Here is a 15,797-nt window from a genome sequence, read left to right as displayed (position 1 = left end):
AAAGGGAGGCTATTATTATACCAGGCATGTACAGCAGGGGTAGGAATCTTTGGAGCGATCTCGAATTCTGTCTACCACACTGTCCAGTTTTAACATACCTCTCTCAGTAACTAATAGAACAAGTAGACAAAAATAAATAAATAAGACAAAATAAATCAGTAAGAGTACAAAAGATGTGAACAAGATTAACAATTTTTGCCTGATTACATACATAGCACTGAATCCAACAATTGCAAAATATACGTTCTTTTCAAGTGCACGTGGAACATTTACCAAGATAGATGATATGCTGAACCAGAGAACAAATTGCAACAAATTTCAAATGACTGAACTCATACAGAATATATTCTCTGATCCCAGTAAAATTAAAGTATAAATTATATTAAGAAGATTACTAAAACAAAACAAAAACTCCAATACTTGGGAATCAAACAATATATTTCTTCTTTGACCCACAGGCTTGTCTAGAAATCAAAAGAAATCAGAAAATATTTTGAGCTGGGGTAGCCTGGGTGGCTCAGAGGTTTAGCGCCACCTTCAACCCAGGGCCTGATCCTGGACACCTGGGATCGGGTCCCACATTAGGCTCCCTGCATGGAGCCTGCTTCTCCCTCTGCCTGTGTCTCTGCCTCTCTCTCTCTCTCATGAATAAATAAATAAAATCTTAAAATAATAATAATAATAATAGACATAAAAAAACTACAAAAAATTCTGGAAGAAACCATATTTAAAAAAAAATATTTTGAGGGGATCCCTGGGTGGCGCAGTGGTTTAGCACCTGCCTTTGGCCCAGGGCGCGATTCTGGAGACCCGGGATCGAATCCCACGTCGGTCTCCCTGCATGGAGCCTGCTTCTCCCTCTGCCTATGTCTCTGCCTCTCTCTCTCTCTCTCTCTCTCTCTGTGACTATCATAAATAAATAAAAAATTAAAAAATATTTTGAGCTGCATGTTAATGAAAAATACAACATATTAAAACTTATGAGATAAAGTTATGCTTAGAGGGAAATTTATAGCAAAGATATTCGAAGAAAACCAGAAAGCCTGAAAATTTATGATCAAATCATCTCAAGTCAAAGAAAACACTATAGTAAACTCAGAAAGGAATCAGAGAAATTAATAAAATAATTATAAGTAAATATAGAGAGGATTGACAAAGGCTAAAGCCAGTTTTTTGGAAAGACTAATAAGATTAACTCCTACCTAGCAAGACTGATCCAAAATAACAGATAAAGCACAAAAATTATCAGAAAGGAAAGGTGAGATCACTCACTACAGATCCAATAAGCACTGCAAAGGTAAAAGCATAGCAGTTCTTTTTTCTTCTAAAAAAAAAGAACGTGTCTCTGCCTCGTTCTCTCTGTGTCTCTCATGAATAAATAAATCTTTAAAAAAAAAAAAGAAAGGAGAAATGTTGAAAGCTTTTCCTCTGTGGTCAGAAAGATAAGGACACTCATTATCATCATTTCTACCCAACATTGTATTGAAGGTCCTAGCCAGTGCAATAAAGCAGGAAAAGAAAAAAAGACATGAAGATTGGAAAGCTAGAAATAAAACTATTATTCAATATCCTTAGGGAAATGCAAATTAAAGCCACCACTATATATCCACTAGAAAGGCTTAAAAAAAAAAAAGAAGAAAAAAAAGAATGCAACATTAAAAGTGTTGGTGGGAATGTAAAGTTTTAGAATTGCTATGGGGGGCAGCCCCGGTGGCTCAGCGGTTTAGCACCGCCTTCAGCCCAGGGCATGATCCTGGAGACCCAGGATCGAGTCCCACATCAGGCTCCTTGCATGGGGCCGGCTCCTCCCTCTGCCTGTGTCTCTGCCTCTCTGTCTCTTTCTCTCTGTGTCTCTCATGAATAAATAAATAAAATCTTAAAAAAAAAAAAGAACTGCTATGGAAAATTATTAGTATCTTTTGAAGTTTAATATAAACATACTTTACAATCCAGGAAGCTCAATCCTAGATATTTACCTGGGGGAAGTATGTTCATATGTACATCAAAAATTATTTGCAACATTATTTATAGCAGCCAAAAAACTAGAAATAACTTAATATCCATCGACAGTAGAATGAATTTATAAATTATATAGACTATAAATTATAGTCTACCCATATAATAGTAGACTACACTTGCAACAAAAATGAACAAGCTACTGTTACACACAATACAGTTCAATCTCACAAACACAACAGAAAAAATTCACACAAAATATGTACTTAATCATGCAAATTATATAAAGTTCAAAAAGAGAGGAAACTACTCAGTGCTATTAGCAATCAGGATAGTGGTTACCCCTGAGAAAGAAGGAGGGTTCTAGGTACAGAAAATCATTCTAGGGGATCCCTGGGTGGCTCAGTGGTTTCGCGCCTGCCTTTGGCCCAGAGCGCAATCCTGGAGTCCCGGGATCGAGTCCCGCGTCGGGCTCCCGGCCTAGAGCCTGCTTCTCCCTCTCCTCTGCCTCTCTCTCTCTCTCTCTATGTCTATCATAAATAAATAAAAATAAATTAAAAAAAAAAAAAGAAAATCATTCTACTTCTTGACCTGGAGGGTGTTACAATGGTCATGTTTATGTTGTGATAATTTACCAAGTTGTACACTTAGAATCTACACACATTTCTGTATGTTAGTTAACATCACTAGTGACAGCTTGTGGATGTCTCGTGCCCTTAGGTATGGTGGGATGAGAAGACTACTTCATCTCTGTGGTAATCTTTCTAAAAACCCATTATTCCAACCTAATCATAGGTAATATTTCAAACAAAGCCAGTTTGAGGAACATTCTATAAAATACCTGACCAGTAACTCCTTCAAACTGTCAAGATCATGAAAGACAAAGAAGATGGAGAAACACTAAGGAGACATGACAATTAAATGCAATGTGGTATTCTGGATTGAATTCTGGAATCCAAAAAGGATATTAATGGAAAATGTGGTGAAATCCGAACAAAGTCTGGAGTTTAGTTAATAGCAATGTGCCAATGAAGACTGTAGTTTTGACAAAAGTCCCACAGGGAGATACATTAGGGGAAACTGAAACTGTGTGAGGGGTGCACAAGAACTCTCTATACTGCCTTTGCAACTTTTCTGTAAGCTAAAATTACTCCAAAATAAAAAGTTTATATTAAAAAAAAGTTCAGTACAAAAGAAAACAAGCTGAATAGCTGCCTGAACCAGAAAATGATGAGAAAAGAAACTAATATTGGTATGGTTAGTGCTACATGTTGGACATTTAACATATAACATCAAGAAAATAAGAATTTCTTGAAGAGATAGTTGGACAGAAAAAAGTTAAACAAGAGAAAAATATAAGGAAATACAATGTTTACAATACAATAAAATTAAGGTTTAGAGGGGCATCCTGTTATAGTAGAATTTGGGAGCCAACCAGACTAGGTTCAAATCTCAGCTCTACCACTTAACTAGCTGTGTGATCTCTGGCAAGTTATTTCACCTCTTTAACCCTGTTTCATATGCAAAATGGGGAGATAGTACTATCTACCTGAGAGAATTCTCGTGAGGATTAAATATGCTTCCTCTGCTTAATAGAGTGCTTTCCTGGCACTCAATAAATATTCACTAATTTTCTTTGCCCCTTAGCCTACTTGTGTGAAAAACCAGGGAAAAGGTTACCAGGAGCCAAGAAACCTAGATTAAAGTTCTATCTCTGTCACTTACTAGTTATGGGACTTCGTGTAAGTCACCTAAAACTCTCTGAGTCTGTTCTCTTCACTGGTAAAATGAGGGAACTGGCATAAATCGGGGATTGGCAAACTAAAGCTTGCAGACCAAATCCCGGCCTACAGCCTGTTTCTGTAAATAAAGTTTTCTTTGAAACACTGCCATGCGCATTTGTCCAGATACTGTCTATGGCTGCTTCTCCACAATAACAGGAGAGTTGGAGAGTTGTGACAGAGACTATCTTTCTCTCAAAGACCAAAATATTTACTATCTGGCCATTTAAAGAAAAAGTCTGCCCATCTCTGGTCTAAATGATTTCAAAGGCCCCTTTCAACTCTAAAGTTCTAAGTCCACACGTAAGGTAAATATGAAATTTGAAGACACATGATCTATACCATTAGATACACTGGTAAAAGATATATAAGTATACCATAATTTCCAGTGCTCTGTGAAGCCTTGCCCAAGACCAACGCCTATTTGCTTTCCAAGTTTCTTTTCTGTCTCTGCCATCTCCATAACCTTGAGATTAAATGAGGGACTGTGACCCTTGAGGTGAGTAGCTAGTTCCTGACTCAGTCCTACAACTCATAGGCCTGGCATCCCTAGAGTCCCCAGCATTCGAGATATCAAACAGCTTTTATCCCACTCCGACTCAAGCAAAACCCCCGGAGAGCTGGCACCTGGGAGTAAAACAGGGGCTATCAGGAAGTCTCTGAAGAACCTTACCTCCAACCACCAGGTACAGAACAGTGAGCAGTGAACCTGCAAAGGCCAAATGGAGTCCAAAAAATAAAGGAGGAAGAAAGAAAAAGAAAAAAAAAAAGAGAGAGAGAGAGAAGCTGCTATGTATCTTTAGTTTCTTCCTTTTCTTCCTTTCTTGGTAGCTCTGTGTCTGAAAGGAGAACCATGCCTATATTCTCATATTCCAAATGTCCTAACATTGAACTAGCTCTCCAAGAGTCCTAAGGCACTCTGGACAAAATGGAATAGGTCCTCTCTCCCTTCAATTGTTAAAACCATAGCTCTGGTGTCAGCTCTGTATTCAAACCCTGATTCTGCCCTACATTTTGTGATGGCAAACAACTTACTTAGCCTATTATGTCTTAGGCAGTTCACCTTCATAAGGGGAATAATAATTGTCTACACCTCATAAGATTTTGGCAAGTTAAATGGAATAATACAAAGTATTTAGCTTAGTGTCTTGCTTTGTATTTAATAAAGTAATAGCAATTACAAACCCTTACCTATTTTATTTCTCACCACAAAATATCTATTTTCAGAATCACTTTTCTTTTGAAATTATTTAGCCCCACGTACCAAGTGAACATTATTCTTTTCTTCCAAGAAAAAAAGCTATGAAAGATATTAATCAAGGATACTTTCCTTCAAAGCTCTACTCTCTCTGACAAATCACTCTTTCCTCTACCTCTTAGCAATTTGGTTTGAAGTACCTAGTCATGCGATCCTGGTCTGTATGAAATTCACATTTGCATCGGAAGTTATGGTGGAAATATGAAATGTAAAAGGAATACTGTTTCCAAAGAAACCTTAGTTCAGAACTGATCCCAATTTCAGTGGGTTAAGTGTCTGCCTTTGGCTCAGGTCATGATCTTGGGGTCCTGGGATCAAGTCCTGCATCAGGCTCTCGACTTAGCGGGGAGTCTGCTTCTCCCTCTGTCCCTCCCTCTGTGCTCTTTCTCTCAAATAAACAAATAAAATCTTTAAAAAAAAAAAAAGTCCTTTTTAGTGAAGAATTCTGAAAAAAAAACTTGGGAGGCTAAAGCAGGTAAGGAGCAATCTATTTATGAACTCTCCTGGGCATAAATTAACAAATCAAAATATTGGGAAATAGTTTGTTAATATTTCTTGCCAGAGTTGGACAACAATAGTATAGGAGAAAGACCACAAATTCTGGGGTCAAATAGACCTCAGTTCAAATCTTAGTTTTCACTATTCTATATATGTCAAAAAGTAAGGAATGTTTTCCTTACTTTATTATGCTGCTCTTATCCTCTGAAAGACCCAGGTCTTTAATATTTGGTCTTTCTAAATCATTAGACTTTCACATAAAACTTTACTTGCACTAAAAATAAAGAGGGTTAACGCAGCAGGCTGTTTTTCAATTAAAAAAACTCCTTTGAAAGAAATCACAGTAGTTATCCTCGAGCAATCTTAGCATTAGTGAGCTTATTGTAAAACAAATATAAGGACACAAGGAGTTCAACTTTCCCTCTAATAAATAATCACGTGAGTCCCAAGGCAGGCAAAAATGGGACAAGCGGTAGAGCAAGGGTCCTTTTAGCAATATAGACTTCCTAGTTCCTAGGCCAAATGTGAATGGTAAATTACAGATAATGTTGGTGAATTACAGATTAGCATAGATGATAGAAACCCAAAGTTATTTAACCTATTTATACTATGGTTACTAAAATGAAGGGAGACCCTACATTGCCAGTACCTTTCAGAGATAAAACCATCCGAGGACATCTGGGCTCCAAATATTTCTTGAGATCATCCCAGGCCTTTTTAATAGCAGCATAATGGTCAATGTATCTTCCTACATCAGAGTAAGTATCTATGAAGAGAGATTTCCAACACTGATTCTTCTGTGTTTTCTCTTCCTAAATAGATTTTAAAAAATGAGATTAAAAATCTTTTGAAATGAAGTTAAACACTTACCAACATACTTTATTGGGAATTTGTGCTTACTTTTGCCTTTTTACTTATTTTAGCTACGAATGAAGACTAGATAGCAAAAGTGATACATACATCCAAAAATTTAACAGGAGTTATTGTTGGCATGGGGGGATTATGAATCATCTATTTTCTTACTTTCTACTTATTCTCTTCCCTAAGTTTTCAACTCCTTAATAAAATATAATGTGGATAGTATAGGAGGTATGAATTTCAACTTACTCCTTAAGACATATCAATTATAAAGTTTTAAAACACATGTCATTCTGTTTTAGAAACCACTCAGAATTTAATGATATAATAAAACTAATCTAATTTACTTACATTGGATTAGCCAAGAAATCATATAGCATTCAAAGTAATCACATGATATCTCTATTTGGTACAATTCCAGAAGCATTTATTGAGTGTCTACTCAGCCACTGAGGACATTAAAAATGAGGCACATTTTTTGCCCTCAAAATATATATATATTCTAACCAGGGAGAAAGAATGAAGTGTAAATTTAAGTGTCAGAAGTGATACAGGATAAGGCAGCCACAAAAGTCCTTTCCAGTCTCCTTCTAATGAGGTTGTACCTTGTCCTGTAGCGAATGGAGAGCTACTGAAGGGTTTAATAGGGGAGTTGAAAGAGCAGAACTGTGGTTGTGGTCTGGGAGGTGTGTAAACTAGAGGCACAAGAGATGAATCAAGAGAGTTTCGAGTAGTCCTGGTACGAGATGATGAACTGAACTAAAACTGATGGCTGGATGAAATGAGAAGGAAAATTCAAGAAATATACTGAGGCTAAAATCATGAAGGCTTGGTAATTGAATGGATGTAGGGAGAGAAAGAGAGGAGATCTAGGATAATTCCTGTTTCTGGCTGGAATGCCCAGGTGGATGGTATCGCCATGAAGACTAGGAATGTAGGAGGATCAGGTTTAGGGATGGTGAAAAGAAAAATTCAAGGTGTTGTTTTGCTGGGCTGGGGCGGGGGAGTGCAGTGGTTAGAAGGGAAGCATCTTTTTATTAACCAAGATAATACATATACATATTATCAAAACCAAAAAGTACCAAAGAACCTAGAATGAACAACTGGTTCCCTATTCTAAGCCCAATCCCTCAAAGGAAACTTTCATTATTTCTGGAAGGTATCTCTGTAATTCTAGATGTTTATGCCTCTAGACTTGATTGATCGATTTTACATCTATCTACTGATGACACCCCAAGGTAAAAGATCAGTTCCTGGCAATCCTTAAAATTTCTTCCTCCCCAGTCTTCCTTATCTCAGTGTTTGATAGCCCTGTTATATTTAGTTCTATTAGGTAGCTTGCAGCTTTAAATAATATACTTAGACTTCTACTTCTTACTTTGCCAACCTGTCACTACTTCACATCCCTTGATCTAAGAAAAAGATATTGGCAACCCTACCTCTCATCTTTCCCAGCTGTCATCTTTTGCCAACTATACTTTCATTTGGTCAAATTTATTAACATTTACTGAACTTAGAAAGCCCTTGTGGGTGATCCGATGGAAAGGTCCAGCAGGTGGTGTGATCTCGGTGGGGATATCAGGGACAGACGGTCAGGTGTTGGAGTTAGGAGCACACAAGCAGCCACTATAATGGCAACAGTGCATGCAGAATTCATAGAGGGAGAAGAGCAGTGGCCCAAGGACAGAAGCTTAGAGAACACCAGCATTTACTGGCAGGCACAAGAAGAGCCATCAAAGGAAATAAAGAGACAAGGGTGAGAGAGGAGAATCAGGACAGACTAGTGTTATGGAGGCCAAGGGCCGAATTTCAAAAATACATAATTTCATGAATACTCACTCAGATATCAGCCAGTATTTTTTGCAATGTCTTCTCCACAGCGGATCATGACTTGATAGCTGGCTAAGTCTTCGACTGACATAGCAACAACTGGCAGTAACCAGATTCATGGTTAGTATAAAAGAAAACAAGAAAACAATTTAGAAATAAAGATGAAAATATTCAATGTTGTTTTGTTTCATTCTTTTTACTTTTCTTATTTCCTACTTTCCACCCTTATAATTGTGAAGCAATATTTTGTAAAGCAATTTTCTAAAACCTGTTTAGCATGTTAGCTGGTATAATTACCTCATGAGTGGTGAAATCTTAACTATTTGAGTTCACAAACTCCAAAACCTCTACAACTGTAATTTTCATATGAAAGTCTATAAAACATATAAACCAACAGAGTTAATTTCAAACCAAAGAGTTTTCCTACACTTACTACTGGGACAGTATTTCTACGTATAGGAAAAAAATGTTATTCAGGTGTAAACAAAATGGTATTCGTTTTAAGATCTGTGACACATTTGATATTAAATACATAAACCTTTTGTCTGTTTTGTTCCAATTTTTTCTTAAAGGAAAAAAATAGTGCAGCCAAAATCAATTTTAATTATAGCAACTCTTGGAGAGCCCATCTATAAAATACTTCAGATTCATAATAGTTCTGATTCACTGTCTGTAGTGATCCAAGTTAGTATCAGCTGCTGAAAAACATGGAATATTGGAAATAAAAATTTTTCTTATTATATAGAGTTTTCTAATACATGAGTGCTCCGGTCCATTTCCCATTAGGAAAATGGAAATTAGGACATCTATCCTTTCAGAAAAGGAATCACAAGTTATAGAAAGTTAATACTCAAGGATCTCAGCTGGGCAACAGATAAATCAATTAAGTATATCTTAAATCACACGGGATTTGTCAAGGCCATGACTAGGGCATGTGAAAAAGCAACTTGTGGTAAACAAAACAGCCTTTGTTTGATTTTCAGATTTCCCACAAACATCATCCTCATCCTTTTCTGCTAAGCTCAGGAGGTGCCCACACAAATATCTGCAAACATAGGAATCCCTCCAGTTCTGTCAATCCCTCCAGTTCCATTCCCTCAATTTTTGATCCTTCTTTCTCCACTATCCCAAGAGGTAAGCGATATCAAAGAATCCCTGAAATGAGCCCCAAAGGTGATTTTGATGCACATGAAGGATGAGAACTACTATTCTAGACATTGTGACTCTGTTGGCTTGGGCTAAGATCTGTATCTTGAGCATGTGTATGTTTAAGAAGTGTCACATGGAGTTCTGATACACAGTATGGGTTCAGGATGAACACAACAAATCACCCTAGAATGGGGGAGATTCACACTGTGCAGCTAATACTACACAATGATCCCCCAATAGATACTCCAATCCGACCTGATCCAGGTCAGCTCCACAACTCTGGAGCTCAGCAGTGGGCAGGACACTTGGCAAAGTGGAGGTGAATGGTGCAGGAAACTTTGAAGTTGTAGTACACTAGAAACTTTTCTGTAGATGAAATTCGATGCTATTTGTGATGGTTTATTTTATGTGTCATCTTGCTTGGGCCAAGGAAAACCCAGATAGCTGGTTAAACATTATTTCCGTGTGTGTCTGTGAAGATGTTTCTGGAAAGGATCAGCATTTGAAATGGTGGACAACGTGGGTGGGCCTCATCCAATCCATTGAGGGCCTGAACAGAACAAAAAGGTTCCCACCTAAAGCATTTTAAAATAAAATCTGGGGATGCCTGGGTGGTTCAGCAGTTGAGCATCTGCCTTCAGCTCAGGGCGTGATCCCGGGATCCGGGATCGAGTCCCACATCAGGCTCTTTGTGGGGAGCCTGCTTCTCCCTCTGCCTATGTCTCTGCCTCTCTCTCTCTCTGTGCCTCTCATAAATAAATAAAATCCTTTTAAAAAAAATAATAAAATAAAATCTGATCCCCCTCATCTTGGCTCTCAAGGTCCTGCATGATCTCACCAGTCTCTTCTCAAGGCACTCTGCCTGTGAGTCACTCACTAACCTCCTGCAACACCATTCTAGTACCTGTCCTGGCTACGCTACTGTCCAATCAGCTTCTGAATACACTGTTCCCTCTGCCAGGACTGCTCTATGCCATCCTTCATAGTCGGCAACTCCTTCCAATTTGAACTGATCATCCCTCCCTCTCATTTCTTTACAGAATTTCTTTCTTTCATAGCGCGTCTTGTAATTATGCACTTTGTTTTCCCATCTTGCCCACAAGACTGTAAGCTTCATAAGAGGGGACTTATCTGTCTTGTTCACTATTATATCCCCAACATTTAACCAAGTGACACACAGCAGGCACTGAAAAAAAAAATCTGTTGAGTAAATGATGAATACTAAAATAAACAAGACAGTCTACTTTTAAGACATGCACAATCTATCTGGTATGGCAAATAAACTCTGCAGAGGAAGGAAGAAGGTAGAGAGGAGGGTCTTTAAATTCCATCTTGCCAGGGTCAAAGAAGGCAGACAAGGCATTCCAGATAGGGGTAAGAGCTTAAGCCACAGAACAACAACAACAAAATAAGTGTACGGTGTGCTGGCATAGGTCTGATTTGGCTAGAGTGGACTGTGCCAAATTGATAAGGACCTTAAATGCTCCCAGAAGTTTAGGTTATACTTTGCAAACAAGGAGCACCATCCCATCGGTTTTTAAGGAGACTGATAGCCAGATCTGTCTTAGGAAAAAAAGAAAAAAAGAAAAGAAAAAAAATCACTCTAGCAGCAATGTATGTGCGCCTGTTAGATTTCTAAGAAGCCACAGGAACAAAAACATTTCAGAGGAAAACAATGTCTGCTCTTGGAACTGCCTTTTCCAAAAGAAAAGACAAACGTTACTTCTCTGCTTTACGTACAAGCCTGGGTAGAGAGAGAAAATTATTTTCTCGAAAAAAAAAAAAAAAGAAAGAAAGAAAAAAAGAAAAAAAGAAAGTTACAGGTACTAATATAGATGGCAGCCAGAAACTGAAGTGTTCCCTCCGTCACCACTTAGCTAGGCCAACCACCCAATGTCAATGCATCTAATAATACTGTCTTTCTAAAAGAATTTCTGATAGCACAGGGCCCAGTCCTCAAACGGTGAGAATCAAACTGGTAATCCAAAAAAACAAAACAAAACAAAACACAAAACGAGTCTCGCCTACCGATCCTTAAGAGGGCGATTTTGCCTCCGCTGCAAAAATATATGGTGGCACAAGAAAAGACAGAGCCATGCCACCAGCTGTCAAGGGTGTAAACAGCGCCATGTCTGCCACCATCCAGTCCCGAGCGCGGAAGGAACCCGGCTTTTAACCACCCTTCGAGCAGCAACCGGGGCTTTATTTTTGGAACGGATGCGGGCGATGCGGGAAACCCCAAGGCGCACGGCGGAGACGACGGTCACCTGTATCGCACCACCGGAAGTCACCACCAAAACACAGAATCCAACGGGCAACCGTGACGGGGACGGCGGACAGCACGACGGTTGCCGGCGCAGGTGTGGGAGAGCGAGCCCCGCTAGCATCGCGGGGACACGGCGGTCGCACCTGAGGGTCGGGGGGCGCGCCTCACCTGCCCACTCGGGCGCGCGACTCCGCAGGCCCCGGGCCCAGGCGGGGGAGGGCGCGGGGCCGGCCGGGGCTGCTCCTCGGCGTCCGGGGCGGGGCCGGGGCGCCGGGGTCAGCGGGGCGGCCGCGGGGGCAGGACCTCCGCACCTTACGACCCCCGGGCCGGGCCGAGGCCTGGGAGAGAGGCTTCCCGGCTTCCCGGCTTCCCGCCCCTCCTCCGCGCGGGGCCCCGGGCCCGAGGAAGCCCTGCGGGCGGGGCGCCGTCCGCCCGCGGCTCGCCCAGGCCCCGGGGTGGCTCTGCAGGATCGGGGCGGCCCTGACGCGGGAGTCCGGGTCCTGGGCGCACGCCGGCCCCCCCCCCGGGCCTCCTGCCTCACTGTCCCCCCCACCCCGCGCCCCACCCCTGCCGCGCGCGGCGTCCCATTACTTGATTAGGTCCCGGTAGTCCAGGAAGGACAAGATGAGCAGCAGCGGATCGGTGGGCAGCGATTCTAGGGTCAGCGGCGCCGACTGGGTCTCCATGGCCGCCATCTTGCCTGGCCCGGTGCTGGCCTGGCCCCGCCCCCGCCCCGCCCAGGCCCCGCCCCCCGCCGCCACCGCCCGAGCCGCTCCCCGGCCGCTCCGACAGGTTTGTTATGTAACCGCCGGGGAAGCCCCGCCCACTGGGCGGGGCCAGGGGCGGTTCCCGACGAGGCCCCGCCCCCTGCCCCGCGGGCCCAGAGCCAGGGCCTTAGGGACGCGCTGCAGCTGGGATCCACGCGCCGCCGCGCCGCGCGAGGTCCGCGGGCTGCCGCCTGCTCCCCGTCACAGCTCCTGTTCTCCCCCCTCCCATTCCGGTCCCCAAACTTGCCCAGCGCGGACCCTTTTTGCTCTTTGTTCCCAAATCTGCTTGGCTCTCTCTCTCTCAAGCCCCATTGCGAAATTTTACACCTGGGATCCTCAAAGTCAGGCCCTAAATCCTCTCCGTCCTTGCTCCCCCCCCATCCTAGCTTCTCTTCATTTTCCAACCTAGACACTGTTCGCTTTCCCCCTCAGCCTCCCTCGCCCTGCATGTCCCTAGCAGAGAGGTGGCCCTGAGCCTTGTGGGCTCAGTAGGGGCAGAGTGGGGAATCAGCCAGAGGTGCAAGGCTCCTCTTCCGAATAGGGGGAAATGGTCGTCAAGGGCATAATTTCAACCCCTTCCCTGAGTAAAAGGTGCCCAAGTACCGGATCTGAACGTCAGCCGCTCTCAATTTGGTCGTCACGGTGATTTTTCAGCCTATTAAGGCAATGCAAAGTGTATAGCCAATGGATCCCCTCACCCCCCAAGGTTTAATCCCCGAGGGTAAGTACCCTGGGTGTATAAAGAGATGAGCCGAGCGTGCCAGTGGGCATCACTGAGGCACGGTGATGGCCCATGCTTAGCTTTGCCACTATTAAAGTGCGGGTGGGAGAAGTGTCTTCGATCGTAAGCTAAGGATGAATCCTTTTCCCTTTTCCAAAGGCAGTCTGGTGTAAGGGACTTTGGGCAGCCCAGTGAGACCTGAAAGTCACATATCTGTCATTTATTTTACTAGAAATGAAATAGTGGACTAGCTAACTATGCCTAAATTATATGAGCCTGTGGACTCATTTCTTTTTTTTTTTAAGATTTATTTATTTATGATAGACAGAGAGAGAGAGAGAGAGAGAGGCAGAGACACAGGAGGAGGGAGAAGCAGGCTCCATGCCGGGAGCCAGACGTGGGACTCGATCCCGGGACTCCAGGATCGCGCCCTGGGCCAAAGGCAGGCACCAAACTGCTGAGGATTCATTTCTAAAAACCATTCCTCCTCTAAAGTGGTTTATGGACGGTAATGAAGCCTTGTTTGTGTAAAGTACCCGGCTGGATATTCAATAAATGTTAATTTCCCAAGCCTGTGCACAAATCCATTACTAAGTTTTCCAAACATTTCCATATCCTGGAGAAGGTTTCCTCCCAACTCTTTGGAAAAATGGAAATAATTCCACCACCAACGCCAAAGCACTCTATTTCCTCAATTCACTATACCATTAATGCTTTATATTTATGATTTTGTCTAATACTTATAACTTCTCTCCCCATCACATAATGTATTAATCATGTTTTTAATTTTCTGTATGTTATGATGTTTTAACTCTAAAAATCTTGCTGTCAGGGCAGAGACTGCCCTCCTAGTGCTAATTTCTAAAGATAGGAAACAACTTGGTTGAGAGCATACCTGTCATATGCAAGCCAACCACTCCCTTTAACTAATTCTCACACACCAAGCCAATAATTCCCCTGCCCTAAATCATCTGAGGGCCAAGTACCAGGCAGCTAGAGGACACCGTTAGAGGCCAAAGCCTACCATGTATTGTTCAAACTAGCCAGTCCTAAGTTGTTTACTCTGCCCTGCCCTGCCTTCCCAGTGGAAACCCCAATAAAGTCCCTGGCCTAAACTTTCCCCTTGCTCCTGATTCTGTATCCTGAGAAAACCTGATGCTTCCACTGTGGCCCCGCATGGTGTAATGTGCCCCCTTCTCTGGGGAAATGTAGTAAAAATCTTTGAATGGCATAGGCCTTGTCATGTTGTCACACGCTCACCTCCATAAGTTCAAATCCCACAAATACAAATGAGATACTCATCTAGGAAAAACCACAAAAACTAAAAGAAAAGAACCTCTGTTTAAATCTCTGTACTTCCAAACTATTTATGAGCACTCATGGAGTTGGATTCCTGTTGGTTGTTGCCTACTGGTCTTTCTCATCAGACTGGAAGCTCTCACTCTTTTTTGTCCTCGTAACTCCAGGGCCCAGTATGGCATTCTACAAGTGGAAAATTCAAATTCAGGTTGACTGTATGAAGACAGAAAACTCATTTCTGTTTGCCAGAGACCATACCTCTGTCTATAGGTAAATGCTTATAAGGCATTTGATTCTTTTTCATGTTTGTCTCACTTTTTCCCTCAGATAAGCTGTTTAACTTGTTTTAAGTCCAAAAGTTGGGGAGAGTTTTAATTACATTGCTTTGCTTCTGCTACCCTATTGCATTTTCCTTTCTTTCCTTTGGACTTGCTCCACTTATGTCCTAACGAGAAAACCAGAAGTCTGATGTTACCCTACTGCTGTGGCCAAGATTAAGGTGAGACCACAGAGGTACTTACCTGGGCCACAATATTGGAGGGTGTGCCAAAAAAACCCTCAATAATCAAGATAAGTAATAGTTTAATGCAGTATTTAAAAAAAAAACTAATGCAAAAATCCCTAATGAGCAGAATACAAAAATTTTAAATCAAAACTGGATTCCACAGTGCTGTTCAAGCTATGTTGGAACCTAAGGCAAAAGGGAAAAAAATGTATACTGAAATATGTGCTTTTTATGTCTTTCTAAATGGTTATTGTTTTCCCTGGAAGGCAGAAGGGGTGCTCAGGTGGAGGACTGGCTTCTCCCAGGTAGTGAGGTTCAAAACTCTTCCTTAGCCCCTCTTTCCCAGGCTACCAACCTCTGCCATTTCACACCTTGGAGAGGGCCAGCCCTCTTGTGCAACAGCCTGTGCTTCCTGGAGAGGCGGTTTTAACCCAGGCTCCAATTTTCTCCCCAACATGGCATGAAGCTGGTAGAGGAGGCTAGGGGAGCAGTGGAAGTGAGGAAGCCCAGGAGAGCCCATTCCTGGGCTGTGGCTTTTTATTACTACTTCCTTCCCAAATACCAAGGCATAGGAACAGGGAGCTGGGACTCGGCTCTTTGGGTTCCCCAGGCTAAGGTTGAAGGAGAGGGCTCCAGGTGCCGGGGTGGGAGAAACAGTCCTTCCAAGTCTGCTAATTATTTTGGATGCTACTCTTCAAAGGGCACAGAAGGATTTCACTAAAATCGAATTTGGTTGCCATTAATGTTCCTATGGTAAATTGGAAAGCACAAGGTTCTAGGGCACCTGGGTGGCTCAGTCGTCGAGCATAGGTCTGACTCTTGGTTTTGGCTTAAGTTATGATCTCAGGGTCCTGGGATCCAGCCCCATGTCAGGTTCTCTGCTTGGTGGAGAGTCCGCTGGTCCCTTTC

The 15,797-nt window shown here is 42.2% G+C and overlaps 1 protein-coding gene across 1 annotated transcript in view; it reads right to left on the bottom strand.

Annotated features, from left to right (window-relative positions):
• FBXO3 (F-box protein 3) overlaps positions 1 to 12,311 on the bottom strand; it is a 29,908-nt gene extending 17,597 nt beyond the window's left edge. Inside the window, exons 1-3 of the mRNA XM_055301006.1 lie at positions 12,188 to 12,311; positions 8,192 to 8,280; positions 6,143 to 6,307 (exon numbers count right to left, since the gene is read on the bottom strand). Of these exons, the coding sequence (XP_055156981.1) occupies positions 6,143 to 6,307; positions 8,192 to 8,280; positions 12,188 to 12,291 (358 nt within the window). The 5' untranslated portion in view covers positions 12,292 to 12,311. The remainder of the gene's footprint in view (positions 1 to 6,142; positions 6,308 to 8,191; positions 8,281 to 12,187) is intronic.
• Positions 12,312 to 15,797: the final 3,486 nt, after the last annotated feature.

Source organism: Nyctereutes procyonoides, unplaced genomic scaffold, assembly GCF_905146905.1.
Source record: "Nyctereutes procyonoides isolate TBG_1078 unplaced genomic scaffold, NYPRO_anot_genome, whole genome shotgun sequence".
NCBI lineage: Eukaryota > Metazoa > Chordata > Mammalia > Carnivora > Canidae > Nyctereutes > Nyctereutes procyonoides.
Note: the sequence above shows the minus strand (reverse complement) of the source record. Positions and strands in the feature narration are given on the sequence as shown.